This window comes from Actinia tenebrosa, unplaced genomic scaffold (assembly GCF_029948245.1).
Source record: "Actinia tenebrosa isolate PJP-AT-01 unplaced genomic scaffold, QUT_ActTen_1.0 PGA_scaffold1__47_contigs__length_23844297, whole genome shotgun sequence".
Classification (NCBI taxonomy): domain Eukaryota; kingdom Metazoa; phylum Cnidaria; class Anthozoa; order Actiniaria; family Actiniidae; genus Actinia; species Actinia tenebrosa.
This window is the reverse complement of record NW_028292578.1, coordinates 23,312,299-23,323,269: the sequence shown is the minus strand read 5'-3', so window position 1 is coordinate 23,323,269 and position 10,971 is coordinate 23,312,299. Positions and strand designations below refer to the sequence as shown.

General features: G+C 38.2%; 1 protein-coding gene across 1 annotated transcript; it reads left to right on the top strand.

Moving 5' to 3' along the window:
• The first annotated feature begins 300 nt into the window (after positions 1-300).
• LOC148910133 (uncharacterized) lies at positions 301-3,834 on the top strand. The gene is made up of 2 exons (XM_089033226.1): positions 301-863; positions 930-3,834. Exons 1-2 carry the CDS (start codon positions 306-308, stop codon positions 3,414-3,416), a joined length of 3,045 nt encoding a protein of 1,014 aa, XP_088889352.1. The 5' UTR covers positions 301-305; the 3' UTR covers positions 3,417-3,834.
• Positions 3,835-10,971: the final 7,137 nt, after the last annotated feature.

The following is a 10,971-nucleotide window of genomic DNA, read 5'->3' as shown; positions in this document are numbered from 1 at the left end:
GTGCCTGGTGTGTTTTGCTGGGATAACAATGATCTTCTTGATGAAACTCTTTCTGGTAGGTGTCAACGTAAGTTCAATTGAAACCACGCGTCCATTTAAAATGCTAGATTGTTTTTCATTACGCAGGAAAAGAGACCACCCATTGCACAAATGGCATCATTGTTCAACGCAAACCTCATACCTGTGAATTACCTCCTGTCAATTCAGCTAGTCCAGCATTATCAAAGAAACGCTCTATTGATTATGTTCCCTCAGATGTTCTTCATTTTAGCTCAAGCTCTCGCAAAGGGCCCAGTCCAGTCAGCATGGATATTAACAAAATGTCAAACAGTAACCAACAAGTCAGCGTTTATGCTCAACTCATCAACTTTGGCTGGAGACTCTGTCAGCGACCATATCAAGATAACATCTTTGATGTGCAGGAGAATCAACCACAAGTAATACCAGCATGGACTGGTTTCAACACGATGCTACAAGACAACAACCCTCTCAGAGAATGCTCCATTGGCTATTGCGAGGTTATTGATGCAAGTCCAACAGAGCTTCCAACTGTTTACACGGTTCTCCAAAGGTCACTCAAAATGGCAGACCAGCTCGGACAACAAGATGTCATCGTTGTATTTGATCAAGCCATCTATGCAAAGTGTCTTGAAATAATATGGCAAAATCAGGAGGAGTTCAAACGACTGGTTGTTAGAATGGGAACATTCCACACCATATGTGCTTACCTAGCTGCTATCGGCAAACGATTTGGAGATGGTGGCCTAGCAGATATTCTTATAGAAAGTGAAGTTGTTGGTTCTGGATCTATTGCTGCAGTTCTTGAAGGGCGCCATTATAATCGTGCAATTCGTATCCACAAGGTGATAATTTATAATACATAATTTAATATGTATTAATAATACACTAAAACAATTTCTTATTTTCAGATTGTTTATGAATCATTGCATCGATTGCAATGGAAGGGCTTTAGGTCTTGGCTACTAGCACATGATCACCCAGTTAATTACGTCATGATAGTCAACCAAGTAATGGACATCCGAAAAAAGTTCAGCAAAGAAAAGTTTGATGGCCTACTGTCCATGGAAGATTTTACCAAGTTAATGAAGCTCTACAAAGAATACTCCACCTTCGATAATGGTCCTATGAAAGCCTTTTGGAATAGTTATCTAGAGATGGTTGAAGTGTTGTTGAATGTTGTACGAGCAACGAGGGAAGGCAACTGGAATATGCACTTAGAAAGTACCAAAGAGATGCTACCCTGGTTCTTTGCATATGATCACATTAATTATGCAAGATACCTACCAGTCTACTTGGCAGAAATGATGACACTGGAAGAAAGCCATCCAGAAGCACACAACATGCTTGCCAATGGTGATTTTGGAGTCCAAAGAACGATCCATCATGGGTTTTCCCAGGTGCCAGTCGACCAAACGATTGAGCAAACACTCAATCGAAGTACTAAGACAAAAGGAGGTATAGTGGGCTTCAGCTTGAGGAAAGCTGCTGTGCAGCGGTGGATGATTACTGCCCATTCTCGAGCAGCTTTTGTTGACAGATGTAGGATCATGACAGACGGTTGCCAAGAGATAAGCCAATTTCCCAAAGAGAATGGATCACTACGTATCAAAAAAGATGAAGAAGATGTAGAGAAGATAGTAGAGGTCATAGAGAGCTGGCGTAATCCATTTGATCCTTCGGAAGAGCTTTCTGTCATCAGCTCCGGGCGTGTTGCTGATGAAAATGTGAAGCAAGATTTGCTGATGGCCAAACAGAAAGGAAAGCAGGCGCTTGAGTCATTCGTAAATGAGAGATTGGTGACAAACAGCAAAGGATTCTTTCAACCCCTAACCAAGCTCAAGCTTGGGTCTTTTCGTGAAGCCCAAAAGAAGACATCATTAAAAGCAGGAGGAAGAAACATCATCATCAGAGCTGACAGAAACCTCTTTGCACGCCTTCTAATCATTGGTCAGAGCCGGAAGGTAGACCTCAGGGACCTTTTGACGTTTGAGCTTGGTCCTCTCCCCTGGTCACTGGCCTCGTTTGATGGGTCCATAGCCAAGACCAACAAAGCTGCTCTACCAAAACTACTTGAAAATGGAGTTGAGTGCCTAGACAGTCTTCCTGATCAGACAACGGCTTTCATCATAGACGCCATGGCACTACTTCAATCGTTGGTGAAAGTACCTGACAGATTTGAATCTCTTGCAGAAATGGTGATGAAACGAGTCATGGCAGTGGCTGGGCAAGCAACAAGAATAGATTTTGTAGCAGACCAGTATCCTGAAATCTCAATAAAAAACACTGAGAGAGACAGACGAAGCAGTAATGGCCAATTGGTGGTTGCAATCTCCAGCCCTCAGCAAATGTGCCCACGTCAATGGAAGAAGTTTATGGCAAATGGTTCAAACAAAACTGCTCTGTTGAACTTCCTCGTGGTCGAATGGACATCTAACCATATGTATGCCCGCATGATTGGAAACCGCACCCTTTTTGTTACACATGGACAAAAGTGCACCAAAATATGTACTCAAGACGGCAATATTATATCGGAGATCAGTGAAGATCTATGTAGTAATCAAGAGGAAGCGGATACAAGAATGTTGCTACATGCTTCTCATGCCTCACAACGTGGCCATCAACGCATCGCAATCAAGTCTTCAGATACAGATGTCGAAGTACTGGCTTGTTATTACCAGATAACCATTCCATCTGAGTTGATCCTGGTAAGCGGAACCCAGACTAGAATTCGACTAATCTGTGTGCCTAAACTTCGCGATAAACTCGGATTAGACACATGCCGGGTGCTGCCAAGCCTTCATGCATTGACTGGCTGTGATGCAGTTAGCTCTTTTGCAACAAAAGGAAAAACGAAAGCTCTTACTATCGTTCAAGAAAATGAAATTTTGAGAAAAGCTGTTGAGACCTTGGGTGAACGAATTCCAATTGTAGATCTTGATCAGTTGGAAACCTTTGTTTGTACCCTCTACAACGATCCAAAGTGCAAGAGTGTCAACGAATTAAGATACAAGATGTTTTGCAAGGGCAAAAACTTACAGTCACACCAACTTCCACCATCAAGAGCAGCGTTAGTAAATCATCTCAAGCGTGCCAACTTCCAAGCTTACATTTGGAAGCATGCCTTAGATGCAAACATCATCCAAACACCTAATGGTCAAGGCTGGCAAGTGAAACACGACTGCCTGGAGATCGACTGGACAGACCAGCCCCCTGCTCCTGAAGCAGTGATGGCCCTGGTATGCTGTGGATGCAAAGGACAATGCAAAACACGACGTTGTTCTTGCGTTCGTAACGCCCTTTCGTGCACAGAAGCATGTGCATGTGAAAAATGCGAGAACAAAGTGGGAGAAGAAGACACCTATGAAGATGATGAAGATGAAAGTGACGACGAGTAATTGTTTGACTATTTTTTGTCATTGGAGATTATTTTTCTTTTTGAAGAAGTTGTAAAAACAAGTTTTGATCTCACAGTTTGGATTAGATGTTTTTGTAAAAAACATTAGGGGACGACCCCTCCCCCTTGCTTTCAAATGTACATATACACCACCTATGGTGTTGTTATGGCACCTTTTCTAGCTAGAAGTGGTCAATGTAGTGTAACTGTGTCATGTTTAGGGATTCAAAAAATTGTAAACATTTTGCAAAAACACTACAAACGTATACGTGCACGTTTGCACCAATTAAGGATCTCTTAAAAGATCAACCCTCAAAAGTAATTAAAGGTCAAGTTAACGAGAGAAAACAAGTAAAATGAAGGCCAAATAATCATTTATCATAGTTTCATTATTCGAGCAAAACTACGTTTCACAATAATAAAACTGAAAGAATATTTTACGATAAAAACAGTGAAAATTGTGTATGTTTCTGTAATTTTTAACTTCTTCCTAGCAACGGTTGCCATGGAAACATCTAGATTCCCTACACATACATTTTTCGACACTATGTAATCAGAGGATCATTTCTGGAAAGTTTTATTGATTATGGAGCTATATTTTCAAAGATATATTTTTTCTCTGTGGAGAGGCTATTACTTCAAATTATATATATTCGCACCCCACCCCCCTCAGATTCGGTCGTATATCTCACTTAAGCACAGGTTACATAAAAAGTAACAAGTGATTCATGAAAATATAGATAATAAGCTTTCATTTGATACCAGTTTCACTATGTCTCCAGGGGGGTGCTACGAAAACTGATTTTTCAGGTCTCAGCTCATGGACTAATAGAGGATATTACATGGGCGCACGGAGATACGAAATTCATCTTCGAGGTTGAAAAGATCTCTCACGAGTGAGCGCAGCGAACGAGTGAGAGATTTTCAACACGAGAAGATAAATCGCGTATCTCCAAGCGCCCATGTAATATTCTGTTTATTATATAATTATCAATGAAGTATGTTTTGGCTTTTTCAGGCAATTCTTTCCGTGTATTTTTGAATAGCCATCGCAATGGTGTTATTTTCACACGTGGAAATAACATGTTATTTTCACGTATGAAGATATCAATTTTTCGAAATAGAGAAATAGATATTTCATTGGTAATTATATAATAAATTGCAATAAGATCAATAATCTAGTTAGAATAAAATTGTCATTAGATGACATTTTGCTTTGGTAACTTAAAATATGCCGTATTTCGATCAGCCAGTCACCAATACCTACAAAGCTAATGCAGACCAGATGAGATTGCAGGAATCTTCAAACGTTTTAAACATAAGGCATGAATTTTCTTTCTTAATAATATAGATTATTATACGACTATTATGTAATTTTACCTTATAAGGTCAAGAGAACTCGCAAAATATGGCACCGTATTATGCTAGTCCTGTCCCGGTTTAACCGGTTTAACCGGGACAGGACTAGCATAATACGCTCGCAGCTTTTCGCAACTTTTTTCATCATGTTTCGAGGTGAAAGTGACCCAAAAAATCTTCACTATGACACGAACACTGACCTAGATTTCCTAGACATCAATTTTGAAATAGATGACGATGTTCTTTTAAAAGTTTTTGAAAACCCGCAGGATACGACAGTCGAAGTACAGAAGGACAACGAGCTCGAGACCACTAATTTCGCCGATGAAGATGAAGTATCAACATTCATAAGAGAAAACAGGAACAAAAACACTGCAAAAAAGACACATAACGATTTACAAGTCTTCTACAGGTGGGCAAAAACGATTAAAGAAACAAGAAAAATTGAAGAGATACCGCCTAATGAGCTGGACAAACTACTAGCCTGTTTTGTGGTAAAAGTACGCAAGCAAAATGGCGATGAATTTGAACCAGATACTCTTACCTCCTATTTACGTAGTATCGACCGCTTCCTTAGAGAACAAGGCAAACAATACTCCATTTTGCTGGATAGAGAATTCAACCGTTCTCGGGAAGCCTTGGCTTGCAAAAGAAAGGAGCTCCGTAGGCGTGGGAAAGGCCAGAAGCCAAACAAGGCACAGGGGCTGAGTACAGACCATATTCAGATATTATGGCAAAAACAACAGCTTGGCAACAATTATCCTCAAGTCCTTCTGCGTACAGTTTGGTTTCACAACACTGTTTACTTGGGTTGGAGAGCACAAGATGAGCACCATCGTGTAAGATACGGCGACTTTGAAGTCAAAACAGATGGAGAAAGAGAGTACGTGGAATGGATTAAGGAACGCGGAAGCAAAACTAGAACAGGCGAAAATGAGTTCGTCCCGGATCGTCCGTTCAATCCTAAGATGTTTGCAACTGGTGGACCTCGTTGTCCAGTGAAATTATTCAAGGAGTACATTTCTCATGTACCACCAGAAATGAAAAAATCAGAATCTCCTTTCTACTTGGCAGCCATTCAAAAACCATCATCAGAGATATGGTACAAGAGACAACCACTTGGAAAGCACTCGCTGGCACAGTTCATGAAAGAGATGTGCAAAGCCGCCGGTATTGAAGGCCGTTTTACCAACCACTCGGCACGAAGAACCATGATTTCAACGCTACGAAAAGAAAACGTAGAGCCTCTGAATATAATAGCCCTGGCTGGCCAGAGAAACCTAAAGTCTTTGGATAGTTATTCAGAAGCGTCAACAGAGCAACAGCACGTTATGTCTTCCAAATTAAGTGAGCACATCGAAGGAAGAAAACTAACGATAGATTCGGCCTTGAGTCCTAAAGTACCGCTTCAACTTTCCAGTACTCTGACATCCAATCCATTTGAGCCTGCAGAACAGCCAGAATCCAATCAAAGCATGTTTTATGGAGCTGTTTTCAATAACTGTTCTATCAACTTTGGTAGAGATCATCATGCTTTGGCGGTTGAACCATCCCCCAGTTTTAAGAAGAAATTCAAGAGAATTGATCCATTAAACAGCGACGATGAGCTATAAGAACTAGTGAACTCACTAAGCTTTTTGTTTTTTGCTGGAATTCGTCTTCATGATTCTAACTTTTCAAAACTTTTGATTGTTAGTAAACTCATTTTTAATCGATGCGAAGTGTTATTTTACGAAGATCATATCTAGTTTGACGAGTTTCATGTCAGTTGTCATGTAATTTGCCTATTGACCAATAAGATTAAAGGCACTTGATGGGTTTCCTTGTGTTTACGTTTTTTCTGAGATAGCGTGCGGACCTTGAAAACTCAAAAAATACTGATAAACTCGCTCAAAAAGGGACAAATACATATCAGTTTCCAATGTCGTATAATAAATAACTTATTTGGGTTTTTTCCCGTAATACGGGCTGATATTTTACGAGTTGCGAATGTATTTTTCCTCGTCCCTACGGGACTCGGAAAAATACATTCGCAACTCGTAAAATATCAGCCCGTATTACGGGAAAAAACCCAAATAAGATATAAGGATGTGACATGGGCGCGCGGAGATACGAATTTTATCTTCTCGTGTTCAATTGATATCTCACGGGTGAGCGCAGGGAACGAGTGAGATATCTAAATTGAACACGAGAAGATAAAATTCGTATCTCCAAGCGGCCATGTAATGTTCTTTTATTATATAGATATCGATGAAATTTAAATAAAACAAAAGCTCAAAAATGCTTTATTAAAATACGTTATTATGTCAACAGCGATATCTTCACGTGTGAAAGATATGGAATCTTCCACTGGTGAAAGATATCAAGTTTTCGACACTAGAGAAAACCTAGTATTTCATCGATATCTATATAATAAATATAAATATTAAAAAAGTGTAATTAATTAATTGCTTGAGGATGCCTGCATAAAGTGAGACTGTTACTGTAATTTTAAAAAGAAGAAACCAAAACAGGAAAAGCCTATGGGAGTAGTACAGTTGTGACTGTAAAAACTGACCGTTCAAATATTCCCAGTCCTTAATTTCTTACCATTAATAATGGTAATTGAACTGAGTGGAGTGCAATTTGGTCTGAAATCAAACGCGCGATTACAAAATCGCACGACCGCGTAGCGGTCCACTTTATTATATCCATTTTGAAATCTTTTTTGAAAAAGACGTTTTTTCCAGTTAAACCGACATGACTTACGATCTAAAAGCAGTCGATTCAAACATGCTGTCAAGAGAACTTGTTTATACTGATCGAGCAATGATTCTCATTTTGAAAACCAACACTTTCAATCCAAAACTAAAATGAATTTATATCGGACCAAACGGTTTACATATTAAGAAACATTTACTTACTTTAAATAGCAAGACAATCCTGCCCAAAAGGGTTGTAATGAACTGGCTGTTGTCCATACAGCCAATGCTCACTGCTTGTATTTTTACGATTTCTGTTCAACATGTTTAGATCACACTTGTGCCCACAAAACAGCAAAAATCAAAGGTTGTTTAGTCCTTCGGTTGCCCTTAAGAAGTCACGTAGCTCAGCAAAAATCTTCTTCTTAAGAAAAACTTCTTTTAATGACTGTATTTATATGACAATGTATGTAAACAAAAGCCTCTTTTATCTCAAATATATAGAATAATAAAAAAACTACAAAAATAAATAAAGTAGTTCTAAAACTGTCATTGAAAAAATGAATAAATTAAATAAACATAATGCCAGATGTCAGCCGACTGAAGCATCCCACCGGTACACAGGTTGCAGAGGTAGGCCACTTATCTTTCATTGTTTTTATGAAAAGGTCTTACCGCTCCGCCATCGTGTTTTGTATTATTTGCCAGTGTACATAATATGAGTAAACTTGAGCCTGTCAGATATCGCGCGCTGTGCGTAAGTTATCATCCACTGTAAGTACTGTAAGTTAAAGCCCGGCACAGCACAGCGAAAGATAAGTGGGCCCCCCTCTGCCCCCTGTGCCGATATTAAGGTGAATGCCGAATGGTGAATGTCATCAACTAATCTGTGATTTCATTGAAATCAACAACACCCAACTTGTGTGAGTTTATTATTAGTAAGTCATTTTTGTAATTGAGCTAAATGGATCAAGTATACATTATAAAATTCATGCATAATTAATTAGGGTTTTGACCAATCAAATTTATGAAACCAATTCTCCCGGGCACCTTATAAACTCCATACAAACTTCAAGCACGGGGAGGGCTTGAAGAGTTGGCAGGGAAAGCTAGGGGTGAATGAATCAACACAATGAAAATGCAAATTAGCTACAACCACTAGTGGTTGTTACCAAAACAGTATACCACCACTAGTGGTTGTTACAAAAACAGTACACAACACCTAGCTTGAACTGTAAGAAATTAGCATAATAATTACTGTGACTTAAAATGTACAAGAAAATTTGATTTATTTAATTCTTCAAAGTTCAACTATTACTTTTTAGTCCTTCAAATTTTAACTTTTAATTTTTAATTTTAACCATTACGTTGTGGCCTAAAATAAAACGCATCTGGTTTTTCCTTTACACATTCAGTGATTTTGCTTAGATACAATCTATACAGCTCATTTGCACCCAATGAACCCCCCCTCAATCAGCAACAGAAACCGGTTCAAACCACGTGCACGGGCTTGGGTTTTCATGAAAGCCCTCGCCCTGTGGCTTGAACCTTTATGTTCGAACTTGCTCTATTTTAATAGCTTTTTGTCTCTATTATTACTGTCAATTCTCTCTTTTATCTTATCAGTTCTTGGGATTATTTTTCTAATTAACCAATTAATGAGTGATAAATTGAAATAATTTATTTACAAATACTTTGTTGTCAGATCATTCAAAGCCTTGCCATGTTTAAAATTTGCTTAATATAAGGTACTTGTCAGTTAACTTGCACTTTCTTTATTGTTTCGTCTGTTCTTACCGTTTAAAATTCTTCTTGAATACATGTGAATAAGTTGTCTTTTGGATTTTTTCTGTTCTTTGAGGGAATTCTTTTAAAATGCCTTCATTATCTCATTAGTCAATTGTTTGTCCGTCGTAACCTTGCACATGAAAATCTGGTGGCCGCTTTTTCGTGTTAAAATTGCCATAACTCTTCAGTTTTTGCTTATCTGTACCGTTCAAAACCTCCATTCCTTTCCTTGATACAGTCTTGTCTTAGAGAACAAGCAGAGATTTCGACGAAACTTGACCATGCACTTTTTTATTTTTCGCTACTCGCTTCTATCATAGGATTGATAGTGAGTACGTTAGTCAATCAGATTGCAGGATTCGTGATAGTTTGCTAGAAGATTTAGGCTAATGAATATTAGTTTATTTATATATTTATTGTAACATGAGATATGTCTTTTTAACTTATGACTAATAAAGACATATTATTATTATTATTGTTATTATTATTATCATTATTATTATTATTATGATGAAATAGTGAAATAGAAATGACGTCACTGCAAAACCAAAGTTATCATGAAGCCCGTGGAAATTGACCAGCTAAAAATAAAAACCTGTCCATCATTGCAATATGAATATAAGACTCATTAGTTAATTGTGTTAAGGTGACTGCCTACTTCGATTTTCCGAATTGAAATTTAATGCTGATTGCAAATCTGGAAAGAAAAATAGGGTGTCCCAAGCTCGTTTTCGAGATAATCAGCATTTAATGGAAGCCTACGCACGAGCTTTTGGAGTAAAAATTGCACCACCCGAAGTGATTAGAAAAAAAATTAAAATTCATAAGATAATAGTTATTTACAGACTCTATGATTGCACGAATGAAGGCTAGTCAATCATTCTACAATAATACATGGATATTTTCGACAAAAAAAGCAAAAAAAAAAAACCAAAACATTGATTTGTCATATTTTGTAGTTTCGGTGCTCTTAAACAATCTCATAAAGTCGAACAAAGATCCCTACAAAAATCTATTTTTTCATGTGCTACTGATTTAAACTTTTTCTAAAATGTTGATATAACCTAGATTTTTAGGAGTTTTTTCAAATGAGCTATTAAAAAATAGAGAGTCCCGTGAAATATTTGAGGGTTTTGCCCTGTTGAAGCTCAAAACGCGTATGGTTCTTCAATAAAATCTTGTAGATTTTTCAGGGGCTTTTGAGCGCGCGCTCATCGTGTGCTCAATTCGAACGTTCAAAAGTAGGCAGCCACCTTAAGGTTATCAGCATTTTATTTTCATTTGGTGGCTTCAAATCAACAATTCCAGAAGGAAAATTGAAACCTCAGTTTTGCAAATGTTCTCGATTCTGATTGGTTAAAGTTTTCTCTCAGATAAGCTGGACGGAACATGAATGATCTGCGGTAACCTAGCAACGATGGATGTGAATCCTAACGACGATTCTATTTGCAGAAAATAATCTTTTTAAGAAGCCTTATGAATTTAGGACTTTGGAAACTGTACAAATAAGGATCCAGTGCAGCGTTGACTGCCATTAATAGATGCATCCACTTAGTGTCGGCTTGATAAGGCAGGAAGGCCGTTATGGAATAACTCACGTGTGAAGGGATCCAACACACGATAAATGTGACAACTACAGCAAGAACACACAATGTGACTTTCTTTTTTTTATTTCTCTCGGTGATCTCAAGTTCTCCTGTAGGTTCGACTGTCTGCTTGCACCAGAGG

Bases quoted from the DNA above. Each gene is read 5' to 3' on its own strand.
- LOC148910133 (XM_089033226.1), top strand. From the start codon at position 306: ATGGATATTAACAAAATGTCAAACAGTAACCAACAAGTCAGCGTTTAT. The intron at 864-929 runs GTGATAATTTAT...TCTTATTTTCAG, and splicing joins GTGCAATTCGTATCCACAAG to ATTGTTTATGAATCATTGCA.